This window comes from Myiozetetes cayanensis, unplaced genomic scaffold (genome assembly GCF_022539395.1).
Source record: "Myiozetetes cayanensis isolate MyiCay16 unplaced genomic scaffold, myiCay2020 scf4, whole genome shotgun sequence".
Taxonomy (NCBI): Eukaryota; Metazoa; Chordata; class Aves; order Passeriformes; family Tyrannidae; genus Myiozetetes; species Myiozetetes cayanensis.
The window spans coordinates 21,395,454-21,411,048 of record NW_026087631.1 but is presented as its reverse complement, the minus strand read 5'-3'; the positions used below and the strand labels follow the sequence as shown (position 1 = coordinate 21,411,048).

General features: G+C 39.6%; 2 protein-coding genes across 9 annotated transcripts in view; one reads left to right on the top strand and one right to left on the bottom strand.

Moving 5' to 3' along the window:
• KIAA0825 (KIAA0825 ortholog) overlaps positions 1 to 9,847 on the bottom strand; it is a 246,955-nt gene extending 237,108 nt beyond the window's left edge. For 2 of the 5 annotated variants that reach the window (XM_050329297.1, XM_050329298.1), the window contains exon 1: positions 9,221 to 9,354. In XM_050329297.1, coding sequence (XP_050185254.1) covers positions 9,221 to 9,250 — 30 coding nt within the window. In that variant the 5' untranslated portion in view covers positions 9,251 to 9,354. Of the gene's footprint in view, positions 1 to 9,220; positions 9,355 to 9,789 lie in introns of those variants that run through there. The other 3 variants (XM_050329302.1, XM_050329300.1, XM_050329299.1) reach the window with 3 other exon arrangements.
• Positions 9,731 to 15,595, top strand: part of SLF1 (SMC5-SMC6 complex localization factor 1) — a 34,559-nt gene continuing 28,694 nt past the window's right edge. Inside the window, exons 1-4 of one of the 4 annotated variants that reach the window (XM_050329304.1) lie at positions 9,731 to 9,746; positions 10,500 to 10,613; positions 10,774 to 10,849; positions 13,433 to 13,676. In XM_050329304.1, coding sequence (XP_050185261.1) covers positions 10,500 to 10,613; positions 10,774 to 10,849; positions 13,433 to 13,676 — 434 coding nt within the window. In that variant the 5' untranslated portion in view covers positions 9,731 to 9,746. Of the gene's footprint in view, positions 9,747 to 9,908; positions 10,000 to 10,365; positions 10,850 to 12,687; positions 13,677 to 15,595 lie in introns of those variants that run through there. The other 3 variants (XM_050329303.1, XM_050329305.1, XM_050329306.1) reach the window with 3 other exon arrangements.

Sequence of the window (15,595 nt, the reverse complement as noted above, 5' to 3'; positions counted from 1 at the left end):
TTTAAATTCTTATCTTCAGATCAGAAAGAATTAAGTACTTCGGTCCTTAAAACCTAAAGCAGTGAAGAAACCGAATCACTAAAGAATAAAGTGAAAAAGGATACTTTTGAGGACTAAACATACATAAGTTATGATTAAATTCCACTAATCACGTATTCAACAAAATTCTAAACTACACTGTACACACAGAAACTGAAAAAAAAAAAAATCAAAGTTTCTTAATCAAGGATTCTTTACATAACATAATTTTCCTTTCAGTCCCTTATAAAGGGACATAAATCTACTCACTGAGAAAAAAAAACAAATAAACAACCCCTCACTCCCCCCCCAAAAAAAGAAATTTTTGCATAGAACGCATAACCATATTTCAATATAGCAATACCCTGTACAAATATTTTCTAATTAATTAGTTGGATTAGCAAAGAATTTTTTCAGAAAAGCCCGTGAATAGCAGATGATACCATCCTACATACTTCTAGACAGATACATGTACACATTTTTAACTAGATAAAGTGTCTCAGATTAATGCTTTACTGTCTCTTGCGAAGACGAAGTCATTCCAATACAACACTTACTATGAAAATTTAAGAGATGAATGTCTTACTATGAAAAAAACAGCTAATAAGTAACTTAAATATGGAAACATTTCCAAATATAATTCATCAAGACCTATTTTATGCCTCCTAATAAATAATAATAATGGCCAGTCTTCGCGAGCGAAGATCCGGGGAAGGTCTTTACACCTTCCAGCCTGCGCATTGGATTTTTTAGGTGAGACACAGTGTGCGCGGAACTGAGCCCACCCTTTAATCCTAAGGTTCATCTGCCGGGGCCAAGCAAGCTTGGACAGTGGCAGCGAGGTCCTCAGGACGTAGGTGGGTTGCCTTTAAGGGCTAACGAGCCCCACCTCCTAGAATTGCAGCAAATCAGTATCTGGAAGTAACTCTAAATGTTTAGATTAAAACTCAACAGAATAATTTACTGTAAAAGTTCTATGAGAGACAACATACTGTCAATTTCTAGTCTTCTGTGTTTGAATACGCAAATTTCCTTCTAAAGGTCCTAGCCAAACCTCAATATGCCTGATTAGAGCATCCTGTCAACTATGCCAACTTAGCAGAGTAGCAGAGAGAAGACTCTTGGTCAGGTACAAGAAATATGACACTGATTATGTGGATGACTATGACTATTGCTAATACAGTATCTAAATATTGTCAATGCAGTATTCACAATAAAGGGTTATAGTATCAGCAGGCTCAGTTAGAAACATACAGGTTTAAAGTCTTTGGTCTCACAGAATGCACAAGTACAAAGCAACTAAGTACCTCTGGACCTACTTTATGATTTTATCACCATGTGTGACTGGATCTTTGTGCTTTTATACTCACCCATCCAAAAGTGAGTGTTCCCTGCTTTTGGGGCTTGATGCACGCTGTAGGCATCCCTGCTGGGAGGTGTGGGGAGCTGTCTGGAAGTCTGACTACTCTGACCACTCTCCAGCACGACACCAAAGTCAATCACGATCATCAGAGCTCCCCTGCCTCTGGAATACATTAATTATGTGAACATCCAGACAGTTCCTCCTGCAATTTCCACCTGCTGTTCTCACCTTAGGACAATTCCCACCCAGAGTTCTTATCTTAAGACAAATCATATTGTCTATTAGAGACAATCACAAGGGTGGAAGTGTGTGTGTTGGAGGGGAGAAGGGAGGGGAAATGCACATGAAAACCTGCCTGTTTTTCATTGGCTCACATTTACCACATTTCAATCAGCACCTAACAATTACCTCAGAAAATTAACATCATATATCACCAATACGCTACCCATATAATTCTCCTAAATAGTTTACTCATTAATCCTCATCCTGCCCTTTTTTCTATTCTGTTCTCTTTCCTGCCATACAGTCTTTGCATTCCCTATTTGAAACATCTATGTCAATTTTTTTTTAAGCCTTCCACCAGCGATATATGGGAAGAGTTACCTGCAGATGGACAAACGTATTGTGGTGTCTCCCCTCCAGGAGACCCATCTCGAAGGCCACCTCTGCCCAGAATTCCTTCATGAACTGAATTTAAAATCATTCAACTTAGAACATACTTATTGCTGAAAAGATTCATATCCTATTTACTGCTGGTACTAGCTACTCTTCTTTCAAAGGCATTTCTTACGCCCTGTAAAGGGGGCTTCTGTTTACATCCAAGCAACTGGGAAGTAGGACTTTGGGCACCTAAATTCAACTGGCTAATAAATCTTTTGAAGATGCTGCTGGGAATGAGGAGGCAGGAAAAAGAGGACTGGCATCTTTAGAGAGTTTACTCTTATATAGAAGAGCCCATAATGCCTTCCCAAAGAAAACTTTCATCCTACTAACAATTCCTGAAGGATTCAGTGTTCCCAGTTAGGGATTTCAGTCCTGTCCTTACTTCAACCCTTTCTGATAATCTTTATGAGCAATAATGTTGCTAACCACACAACTCTTCTGTCAATACCGGCACTCCAGAGGGGAGAAATCACTGACCGCAAAAACCTTCCTCACTAATAAATGTCATTACTTCATTTGGGAAAATGGAAGAAAAGAGGTAGAGTCCTTATCTGTGTCATTGCTTCAAAGGAAGTTTTTTATTCTTCTGGGCATATGTGACTGCAGAAGCACCCCCTCTGCAAAAGGTCTAGCCACTTTTTCTGCAATACTCAGATTTTTGAGGTAGCTGCTATTTGGAGAAACTCCACAATTCTCAAAAAGCTGTTGGGACTACAGACCAGAAAAGGACATTGCTGTCTCTTTACAAGGGGGAACATTTTCCTCATGGCATAAAGTGGTATGGGAGGATGACTTACACGTCATATCTGCATATGCCAAAGCCAAGTTGAATCATAGAGTAATGCTCTCAAAACCCAAACTTCACTTAACTCAGTCCACAAGTGTGATGGAAAACAATCAGTCATTATGCAAACTTTCCTGTTCATCCAAATTAAACAAGGTTCAGTGAGAAAAATTAATATTACTGAGGTTCAGCTTATTTTGCGTGAAAAGCCTATCTGAAGAGAAACCCACTTTGTGGCACTAGATTACTACATTAAGAAGATCTGTTTTTTGTCATTGTCAATTTTGGATTTATTCCTTGGTAAGTGCTGTCTGCTTTTTGAGTCTAGCAGACAATGGTTTCTGATAAGATTTAAAAAAAACCCCCAAAACACACACCAATGTACACTCATCATATTAGTTCTCAACACCTCTACCGCAAAGTTCATGAGACAGTGATTGATTACACAGAGTAAGTTGCCTTTGGGGGATAGCCTGGAAATCTTAGGGATGGATGACTAAGTGGTAAGAATACAACAGTTATTTGCAAGACCTGCTGATAACAGGGGTTCTACCTTAAGGGGAAACTAAACAAGGAATCTCTATGATATTCTGTTAACTGCTCAAGCTTCTGCTCTGCTCTGCTCTGGTGAGAATTTGCCTGGAGCATTGAGTCCATTTCTGGGGCCCCCAACATAGGAAGGGCGTGGACCTGCTGGAACAATTCTAGAGGAGGGTGACAAAGATGATCACACTGTGCTACGGGTACATTGGGGCTGTTTAGCATGGAGAGGACTGTGGGGAAATCCTACCATAGCCTTTTAGAACTCAAAAGGGGGCTTACAGAGGTTGAAATTAGGTGATCTTTAAGGTCTCTCCCAACCCAATCCATTCTATGAACCTCACCTTAAGTAGAAAATCTATGTCTGACACCTATATGTCACAACTTTATATAACCCTCCAGGTGATATAGGGTAAGGTAAGGTATTGGGTACTTTCTTGCACTCATTGCACCTTCATTATCTTCCCATCACACTTTCTCCTAACTTCTTTTTAGTGATTTTTTTTCTCCTTCCACCCACAATCATTTGTATCTTTTCCCTACCCTCTGTACTGAGCTCAAGTACAGTGAACTACAGAGAAGGCAGAAAGTGTACATGCAGCATATTACCCCACTGGTTTTACTAATTTGCTTTTCTAATGTCTGTGAGCCAAGGTTCATGTGCCTTCTGGACATTAATCATGCTGTTGGCAGTTGCCTAGTCAGAAATAAAACTGCAGGGAGGGAGGTGTTTTTGGAGAGCAAAACCATTCTGGAATATTCATAGTATACATACTGCTATTTAACAACATACAATTATTACAAAAAAATTACAGTATCTGCTAGCATTACCTACATTCACCATTTTAACTGTAGTTACTCAGAGAAAAAAAAAAATAACCAAAAGACAAAGAAAATGTATTTTACAACACACTCAAAAAATAACCAATCAGCAGCAAACACAATCTGAACAAGCTTATGGGCATTCTCAAATTAAAAAAAAAAAAAAAAAAAGTGAAAGGACTTCGGTGAATGAAAAACTGCTGATCATATCAGAATGGATCTCCTATGTAGGAAAAAATACTAGAAGGTCAGTGTGGGAATTAGGTCAATTAAGTATTCCAAGCAGGTATAGAGGATTTAGGACAGGGCAGAACAGTAATAAGATTAAGAAGGTCCAAGCAGCGAGGGACTAACTAATGTCAGGCAAAGAAAAGAAGTTTGAACTTCCTGTGAACTTTATGCGGCAGGAAACTTAACTATTAAATGCAAAATTAAACCATTCCACTACCTGTATTTTAAAAGAAAGCAACAAACAAAGCCTTAGTCCAAGTCATGAGTGACTGAAAGCACACTAATAAAATACAGGTCACTATTTCATTAACAAGTGAACCAAGACACATAAAGTATATAGATTGCCCTCATGTCCAGAAGAGTTATTGAACAAGTTGCTGAACACCGTGCTCTCTTCATTTGTCCATCAACACCGATTCACTGACCCACATTAATGGAATCTGACTTGGCAGAAGGGCAGATGAATGCAAGAAGATGAGAAGACACACTGAGCTTTCATAATGATCAGAAAAATAAACATTCTTTGGAACAAAATGGTTACATGAAAGAAATATAAATTATATATCCTGAAAAAAAACCATGGAGATGTTTTTAAAAATAAGTACAAAGTTATGATGACTGAGAGTTTATACAATCAATAAGGCTTGAAAAAAACCAGGAAATTTCACAATTCTTGTTCCGCCTTTCCTATATTCATGAAATAAACTACAGGTACATTTATAGAAAGATGATTACTATTATTAAGAAGCTATTCTAGCTTCCGTGGACTTATATTTTTTTCAAATTCTTGTAATCCCTTAATACTATAGAAGAAAATTTAAATTCCTTCAGTTTCAACAAAGGCAGAGACAGTGTTTCATACTGAAGATGGACTTCCAAAGTGGACTTAAAGGGGCAAAAAGTTAAATTTTTCTCCACATGAAGGCAGTGTGGAGACACTTCATACTGTTTTAGCTTTTATGACTGATTTTTCAGTGTAGTTTCAGGTTTGTTTTTTTTTTGCAAAGCTGGGATTACTAAATATTTGAAGAAAATTTGCCTATGGCATTGTGAGATTTGTTTTGTCAAATAATTATTTTATTAAACTCTGAAATTTTAATCAGTCAACTAATAAACTTGTTTGCATGATGGAAAATACTTTAAGCAAAATATAATAATATTATATTAAAAATATAATATTATTTTATAATAATAATAATGCAAAATATCTTTCACTAGATAAAAAATCTTACAGATTATATTTCACAATGGAAGAGATGCTTATGCATGGACTATCACTATCACAATTGCTACAAGTAATTACATACAATTTTCAACACAGGAAGTCAAAAGTTTTCTGAGGGACAAAAAATACATGCACACACACAAAACAAAAAGCAAACAAACAAACAAACAAAAAAACACAAACAAAACAAAACCAAACCACCCAAACCCAAAACACTAAGTTGCAAAATTAAGGAAAAAGTGGAAGAAGTTTGCAGAAAGAGGTTGTGATATTAACAGACAAGGATCAACAATGATCCCATTAACAGCAGCAGCACCTGGAGAAAGATAACTGCACATATTATATGAAGTAAACAAGCTATCTCTGGGAACTGTAAGAAGTGAAATTTCAAGGGAAAAGACATAATGGTAATACAATGATGTGTAAAATATATAGGAATGAAAAAAATACAAGGTAGAAAGCTAGAACAGTGTAATGAAAATTAAATGTCTCTTTTGTCTCTCTAGGTAATAAAACTAAGAAAGAAAGCCTGAAAGGGATGGGCACCTGATGCACTGTAAGTAAACTCTTTTTGTGAAAGAGTAAAAGGAATATTTATTTCTCTGATTTGACTTAATGAACTGAGGCCATGAGAGATGTACAGCCATTCTTGATAGTCCTTAAAATGTAATGGGAAGTTTTATAAGTGAAATACCATTTGTGTAGCACTGAAAATCACTTCTCAATTTATATAAAAGATGTCACATGCAGAGTAGAAGAGAATGTGTATAAGTGGATGCCATCTAAAACCCAGAGACAAACTGCTTAAATACAGTGTATAATACTGAGCAACCAAACCATATTTCTGACAAAACATTAAAAGAACAAAGGAACCGAGAGGTACTATGTCAGTTTAAAGGCCTACTCTAGAACCTATGGAACATAATATTAAGAGATACTTAGCCACAATAATGAGATCACAACAAGGATGGAAAAGAAGAAAATATTTCAGGCTTTTTATGAAAAAATAATAGAATCAGAGAGTAAGTGAAATATAAACTTATCAAACATCTCTAAAATGAAGCTTAAAAAACCTTAATTTCTTAAAGCTACGCTTCAGTAACAGTGTATTTTAAAGTGAAAATAGATGTGAAATGCTTGAGGCCTCGGTTATTTTGATTCCACACTCTTGTGCCAGAGACAAGGAAAAAATACCTAATTCTTATAGGTAACAAGTGGTCATCATCACAGAATCATAAAATATCCTGAGTTTGAAGGGACCTGCAAGGATCATTGAAATCTAACTCCTGGCCTTGCACAGTACCATCCCAACAGTCACACCACGTGCCCGAGACCATTGTCCAAACACTTCTACAGCTCTGTCAGGCTTGGTGCTCCCTGGGGAGCCTGTTCCAGTGCCCAACCATCCTCTGGGGAAAGAACTTTTTCTTAATGCCTAACCTAACCTCTGACACAGCTTCACAGTTTTATGCAACTTCTTCACTAAGAGTCAGTTTAACAGTATTATATGCTGAAGACTCCTCCAGCCTCTAACACTCCAGCCCCGGAGCTGCAGGCTCACAGGCTTAGCCAGGAGTTTTACTTTTATATATATATATATATATATATATATATACAGGGTTCTTTAATACCTCAAGATAGCATCAAGAGAATAACCCACGGACTTGTTCCCAAGAGCTATCTTTAATAATTTAGGGGAGAAAATAAGAGAACTCCGCAAAAAGTTCAAAAGTGCAACACACAAGCTTGACAAAAATGTTCTACTGCAATACTGACCCAGCAAATAATATTCCACAACACAGAATCCCATCCCTCCACGTGGAATCCAATTCCTCCAGCTCCAAGCCACCCAAAACATCAAGGAAGGAGCAAAGAAAGAGAAGAAAAGGGAGCAAGAAAAGAGAAGGATAAAGAAGAAGAGACAGCTACCACTGGAACCTTGCAGAAGACCAGCTCTCACACCTCCCAATGGCAGGGCCATGACAGGAGGCAAAATCATGCATTTGGTTTTATCTGCTCTGGTCTCTACGACAACCCCTCCAGTCGGGGTCTCTGACCCACCAGCCACTCTGGGGTTCCAGGCCAGGGTGAGAGGCAGTGTTCTCACTGTCCCTGTCAACCTGAGGCTGGGTTAGGGGCTCCAGGAGGTGTGGTGTGTTATAGTCTACCCGGGCTGTTTGTGACTGACAGCTACTCCGGAGTTTCCCCAAGTGGGTTCCAGGGACCTGCCATGAGGGATACACCACCACCTCCGTAAAGTCTGACCCATCCCTTCCCCCTCCACACACACACACGCACCTCCCACAAAGTGGTTCTGACCCAATAATTGCTGACCTGGTGTCTAACAGTCCTGTGGCAAAAAACTAAGAATTATTAGTAGCTAGTCCTAGTTAGTAAGAATTAAACTGTTTAAAATAAAGTTTACAATAATTAAATTAATACCTTTACAGTCCTGACAAACCAATAGTGAAGGTATAAAGATGCAACAGGTACAAAATAGAAAATGCAACTGATCTTCATTGTCAATCAAGAAATGCAAGTAATAAATGTAGTCATTTAACTCTGAATACTTTGATTTGTTTTCAGTGTCATAGACAAATAAACTAATGATAAAGGTTGTTGATGGTTATTTCTTTATGTTTGCATACAAAAATATAACTGCAATGTTAAGGAAACAAAAGATAGGAAAAACTTCAGTAAGCATTCAGGGTACCGGAATACTTCATAAACAGTAACACAGGACTCATCTGAGGCCTGGAAAAACTGTTCTTCCATTGCAATATTTGGGAAATTCAGATTTAAATCAAGTGTCCAACCTGCTGTCAGATTTTAGATGTCTGCAGCTAGGTGGTTTTGGCTTTTCTTTCCAAAGGAGCACCTATGTACCTATGCTTTATTGCAGTGGTGAGTTCAAAGCATTGCACCTATTGATTTAAGCTGCAGTGACAAAACCACAGTAGTTGAGAAAGTTTTGCTTTCAGGAAAGTTATTTCCTGATTCCATTTGAATCAGAATGCATGTCTTCTAGTCTCAAGTTGTAGAAGAAAGGAATAAAAGTGTTCTAAAAAGCTACCTTTATTCACTACAAAGCATTGACAGATTTCTCGCGCGCTATCCATTCAGTGCATTACATGACACAGGAATAATCAAAAGTCATCTCTCAAACACAGAAAGGACCAAAATAAAGTGTGGAACACCAAAACAAAGTCTGACAAACAATCACTATCTTGCCATTTCTACATTTCTATATTCTAAACTGAGTGCTTGAGATACAAGGCGAATATTATTTTGAGCTCTTTTTATTGCTTTGTAATTTAAAAAAAATCAAACCCTGACTTTCACAATGGAGAGTCTGCACGCACTTGATCAGTGGGGCAGGAATTCCTTCACTTCACTAATGTGGCAGAAATCCCAGTATCTGGTTTGATTATCTGGTTGTAGCAGTATCTGGTCACGTGCCCTGAAGACCAACCATCCTAAGGCACAAGGCACTTTGAAAGTTTCTCTGAGACACTGAGAAAATGTTACTGAGGGTCAGAAATCCCTGGCCCCTTTCCTGACTCTCACAGCCAACCTGTTCCAGAAGAAACACTTCAGCTTGCATCTAGACAAAATTCCACCTGGTTCATCTGTCAGCTTCCCCTAGTCTGTGAGGTCTCTTCCGTCATCCAGCACACTCCTATCAGACCGCCTTCCACAATTTTAATTCTGCCGAGCAACAGACAAGGTGATTTTCAGACTCCGAGGCAGCGCCGGCGCGTTTCCGAGCTCGTCCTCCGCCACTCGCCCCCAGTCTGTCCCCGCCTCCCCCAGCCCTGGGGGGACCCTCTCCTCTCGATCTGAGGGCAGACCGCCCCTTTCCCGCTCCGCGGTGAGGTGCGAAGCCGGGCCCGCAGGGCCGCCAGGGCCGCCTCAGAGGGACTCCAGCGCCGCCTTCCCGCTGCAGGGGCGGGCACCCAGCGGCGCCTCCGCCGCCCGAGGAACCTGGGAACTGCGCAGCGCCCGGACAGGCCGCTGAGGAGAGAAGGCGGCCACGGGGAGCCCCGGAGCTCTCCGCAGCTCTGCAGCCCATCCCAGCCCTGTCCCGCCCGGGCCGCACGGTAAGGGGAGGGGAAGGGGGGCAGCCCCGCCGGAGCCACTCACCCAGCGGCTCCGCGCCGACAGCCCCGGCGACCGCGGAGCGTCCGTAACAACGTCCCGGAACGGCCGCGCCGCCACATCCGGGGGCGGGGCGGGGAAGGCGGGATCGCGCCGGGGTTTGAACGCGGGGCGCTGCGCCCAGCGGGGACCGGGGCCGGATCGAGGGGCCGTAGGGCTCCAGCACAGCGCCTGCTGTCCACGCCCGTGGTCTCTGTACGTGATCGCCGAGGGGCTCCACCAGCGCAGCCATGGGGCTCGCTCCTCAGATCTTGTCCGGAAGCGTCGCCAGCCCGCCGCACCTCGGTGGCGCTTTCGTGAGAGAGGGGGCGGCGGGTTTCCCCCTCAGCGGGCGGTGAAGAGCCTCCCTGCACCTGCGGGGCCCGCGCAGCAGCGGGGCAGGGGTTTGAGCGGCAGAGCCTGCGGGCATCCCGGTGCAGAGCCAAGATGCCAGACGCGGGGGGCTCGGCCCTCTGCAGGCCGCAGTTTGGGCGTCTCGGGCCTACCCGTTACCGCCTTTGAGATGTCTCAACGGTGGCAGGCAGTGAGGGCTTAAAATGTGGTGTACCGCCTCAGGCAGCTTTCTTTTTTCTCGGTGTGTTTTCCCATTATAATGGAAAAGAAGTAGCAAATACTAGTCAGACCTTGCAAGCAACTTTTCATGGTGTATATTTTCTGTGTTAACGTTTCCTTTTCATTCTTTTTTCTTTCAACAGATGGCAAGCAGCAGCCAGAAACGGATAATCCAAATAACTGGATTTAAAAAAAACGAGAAAAAGGCCCTGCTCAAATGTCTGTTTAAACTGAACTGTGTATTTATAGATAGTAAGGTATTGTTCACTAAAGTACAAAAAAGAGGGTTAGAGCAGAAAGCAGAAATGCAAGTCTTAAAAGAAATGACTGTTCTTTAGTTTAGTTGTGTATAAATAGCCAAGGAATTTAAACTCTTTCCAGTGATACAAGTGTGTTGTTTTGTTTTTGTTTCGTTAGAAATACAGAAATTGTACACATCTTGTAGCAAAAAAGCTGTGCAAGAGTGAAAAGGTCTTAGCTGCCTGCGCTGCTGGTGAGTAAAAGGTTTGCTGTTAAACTTCATAGCATCTGGATAGCAGCTGGGTCTTGAAAGGAGCGTTAAAAGGGTTATCTGTTTTCATTTTGTGAGTGAACTGTCTTACAAATCCGCATCCTTCTTGCATTATCGTCGATTTTTAATGTAGTATTATGTTCAAGTTATGATTTACTCTTTTTGTTTTGATTTTTTACCTAAACTGTATTCGTGCTCTCTCCGTTTGTTAGATCTGCACCTGTTACCAAACAGAAAGCATTGTTGTATATTAGATATTGCAGTCATGAGCAAATTACTTGAACACTTGAAAATGGATTGCTTAAAAGAGGATAGGGAGAGTAGGGACACGCATAGTCAGAATGGATTTTTTACACCAAATTTATATGCAACATGCAGTGGTAAAGCTCAGTCTATAATTTCCTGTTTATGCAGCAAGAAAAAATTCCAGACTTTTGCCATTCTGACACAAGCCTCTGGTATTTCCTCTTGGTTGCCCTTTAACTGAGGCCTGATGCTGCAATCCCATAAATAAGCAACTAAAATGCTTTCGGAATGAGAATTCTGTATTTTAATGTTTCATTATAGACTGATTACAGGTGAGGATTCTATGATGAGTTTAGGCTATCTTGTAGTTATGGTGGTCTAGTGGTAAAGGCACCGCGCTGTCACCGCGGAGACCCGGGTTCCATTCCCGGTCAGGGCCACTCCCGGGCAGGTGGGGCTCGTTAACCCTTAAAGGCAACCCATCTACGTCCTGAGGACCTCGCTGCCACCGTCCAAGCTCGCTTGGCCCCGGCAGATGAACCTTAGGATTAAAGGGTGGGCTCAGTTCCGCGCACACTGTGTCTCACCTAAAAAATCCAATGCGCAGGCTGGAAGGTGTAAAGACCTTCCCTGGATCTTCACTTGTGAAGACTGGCCATTATTATTAGTTATGAGATATCACAATACCGACTTTAACATGATCTTTATTTTCCCTATATTGTATTATAACAAAGTGTTAAGGCAATTTTTAGAATGGATAATCTTAAATTAAGAGATAATAGAAATAGATAGAAATAATTAAACATGTATTTGGGTTTAAAGATAATTGTAAATTTCTTGATTTCATGTTTGTATGTAGGGGTGTGTGTATATATATATATATATATGTATTTTATACATATATGGATGATTCCTTGTACTAATGTAAAATTTTCATCTCACTATTATCAAAAGGAAATGACCAAAAGTTTCCATGAGGGAAACAATATTAAAATGCCTATAGATTTCTAGCATAGCACTTAGTTTTAAAAATTCTAAACCTTTGAGTTAATGTTTTCTCACTTTTTGGAATTTAAAATGTGGAGATGTTATCTTGAACAGAGTAGATGTGGTATATGTAGTGTACCACTACCATGTAGTCCATAAAACTCTTATCATGTTTCTCTACTTACAAATCTTCCCCAATAACATCCAGCAGTTTTTAATCCTGAAGAGGTGCTATTTTTGCATAATCATTGGTCTTACTCTTGATGGCAGAGACAGTGTATTCATTCCTACTGCAAGTAATGAAGAAAGATAATGTTTATATATATTTAGAGCTCTGTAGGGTTGAAAAGTAATACTAAAGGATGCCAGTTGTGCTGACAAAAGTTTTGACTTGGAAACTTTAAGTGGAAGTGGTTTTAACATACAGGTTGTGCACAACATACCTTTTCCAGTCATAACTACTGGTACCTATGCTAGGTTTTGTAAAAGTGCCATCTGTGCTCCAGCACTGAGACATTTTGCCAGTCAACCCTGCTGTTCTGTGAAACCAATTAGGTTCACACAATTCAAGTCAATTTCTCTTACAGTGTCTTCTGTAGGTAGTGTTTCAATACAGGAGCAGGATACTAACCACTGCTCTTGACCTGAACCTGTAAGAAGAGAGAGACAGAGAAAAGGGGAAGATCATTACATACTGTATCAAAAGAATACATGCAGAAGATGAAAGAGGAGAGGCGGAGGAGGTGGAGCCAAGGGATGAGAGAAAAGGATGTGAAAAGAAGAAAGGGGAAAGAAAAAAGTCTAAAACTGTGTCCCCCGAATATTGATATTCACTACGCTAGCAGTGCAAGTAATTTTGAGAATATATAAGAAAAAGAGCTTACATGCTAAAACTTTAACTCTTCTTTTAAGTCTTTGGTAGTAAAATATTTCTTCATTTTAGTACATTTGTGTAAGTGTCAAATGGAATTAAAAATAAAGTGTTTGCCAAGGTTCTGTGGAATTCATAAGAACAAAATCTGGGAAGCTGAAAAGATGTATTTGGAGATTTTTGAGGGGATAGACAATTATTTTATCTAGCAAGGGTAAAAAACCACTTTCTCGTTAAAAGAAAACAGAATGATCATTTTCAGTGGCATTGTGAGATTTTTGATTCTAAAGTCTGAAGTGGAGAACTCTTGTAACAGGAAGAAGTTTTAAAATGGTACTTATAATTTCAGCTTTTATTTGCACAAGAAAGGTTTAAGTTAATTTTATATTAGTTCTTCAGCTGATTGCCATTTGTCTGCACAAAAAAAATCTCTTGTGGTTGACAGTTCATTTGCTTTTTAGGAAAGTGGGTACTAACTAAGGAGTACATAATTAATAGTGCTGAAAGTGGCAGATGGCTTGATGAAACAACGTACGAATGGGGATATGAAATTGAAAAAGACACCCATTATTCACCTCAAATGCAATCTGCACCTAAAAGGTGGCGCGAAGAACTGACATTCTCTAGTGCTCCAGGGGCCTTCCACAGATGGAAAGTTGTCCTCCCTGTTAAGGAAGGTGATAAACGAATGGCATCTATTAGAAGGTAGGAGTATATGTCTTAAAGCTTAAGTAATGCACAATGGAATACTTATTGTATGGTTGAACATATTTTTGTTCTTCCATCCCAGATAATTTGGCCCATAATAACCTCAGCTCTCCAAAATCTGAATTATTTTCATTAATATATTTACATATTTTTATAATTACTCTAAATCTGTAGCATCACTGCTTTTCTTGCTTTCTTTTACTATAGTGTCAAAAATAACATGCATTTGTGTATGTTTTTATCAAGTAAGCTGCTAAGAGAAACTTCTTTCATGAGGCAAGAAATAGAGACTTAAAAATTTTAGGAATGTTTATTTCATGTGGGTGTTAGATTCAAATAGTAGCTGGAATAGGATACCTTATTTCACTTGGCTGGGTGACCTGAAACTGAGTCTTATGAATCTGGGCCACAGTGTTATTGTCCTGATCGATCTTTGTGTCACATCTGTGTAACAGCTTCTTGTAGTTATGAAGATCTAATTTGTACTTATCAGATATTTATGATATATTGTAAATATATATAGTTTGTAAGGGGAGGACAAAAGTATAAATGAAAAGCAGAGGAAGGGGAAATGATTGAAGTGCAAGAATTCTGGGACTGTGTTTTTCTTTTCCATACTCTTCTTACACATTCGGATTAATTTGTTTAAACACTTCACAAAAGTACAAGTAGGGCATATATAAGTAATGTTTGCATCTGGTACAGTAAAAGAAACATCTCCTGACACTGTTGTAGAGCTTTCTGTTCAATCAAAAACTGTCCTGCTCTCTTTTAAATCCCAGTTAGTTAGGAGTGCTCAGGTCTGGGCATGCCACAGATGCACAGGCAAGAAGGGAAGTGCAGTTTGGTGAATCATAGTACAGGGCTGTGTGCTACATCAGAGGTGCGTGTCTCTTTGTAGTTCGTAGAGACGAAGTGAGGTGTAGCTAAAGTTACCATCTTTTGCTTTTACCAACTGAATGCATTCTAAGTATGCTATTTTCCTGGCTGAGTGGAAGAGTTTATTATGTCCTGCCACTCTTGTGAAAAATGCTTCTTCTTTTTCCATAAAAACTGCTTATGCTGATCGTCAGGATAACACTGTTGAAATTATGTCTTGCACAACTGTCTGTTTGCAATAGAAATAAGCTTTTACAAGAACTACATCAGCAAGAGAGGTGAAGAAGCAGTTTTGTGGAAGATGTCTTTTTTTTTTCCAGACTGTTTCCCATACACTCAACATGAGAATCCTTTTACTCAGTCAATGAAAAACTGACAAGAAGATATTTTTTGTTTTCAGCAAATACCCTTTTCAGTCATAAAAGCCACTATAGCTTTGGGGAAGGACCGATGTTTCTCTAACATTTAAAAATACTGTGTCTTTTTAACTCTCTCTATGCTCTTCCTGCCTTTAGTGACTAGCTGTTGGATGGGTAAGTGCGTGAGACCAGCAGCCTTTTCTTTTTACATACCTGGATTATGAAAAATAAAACATATATCCAGATTGTCATAAGACCTTATTTTTTCCAGCATTTTTTTGTCTGGCATCTTTTCTAAAACATAGGAGTACTTGCAGTAGTACAGCTCTTGAAATTGTCCCTAGGAAAATTCTGTGTAATGGTGTCCCAAAGGCAAACAAATCTCTTCTCTGTATATGATACTGGACAGCACCAATGCTGTAAATGTGTTATGGAAATGTGTTATTTGTATTATGAAAGCATCATATTACATTACAGAAAATAAGTGTTCCTTTTTTTGTGAACTGGTTAATTTATAGGAAGATGTAATTGAAAGACTGTCATCATTTTGGGGGAGATAATGCAATAAATTATAGCTGCTATCATCAAATTTGGTATTTGAAAAAGTGCACACGTAAAACTTTCTATCAGATAGGTAGGAGGCATATATTGATTTTAATTAATAGTACTAAATTGTGA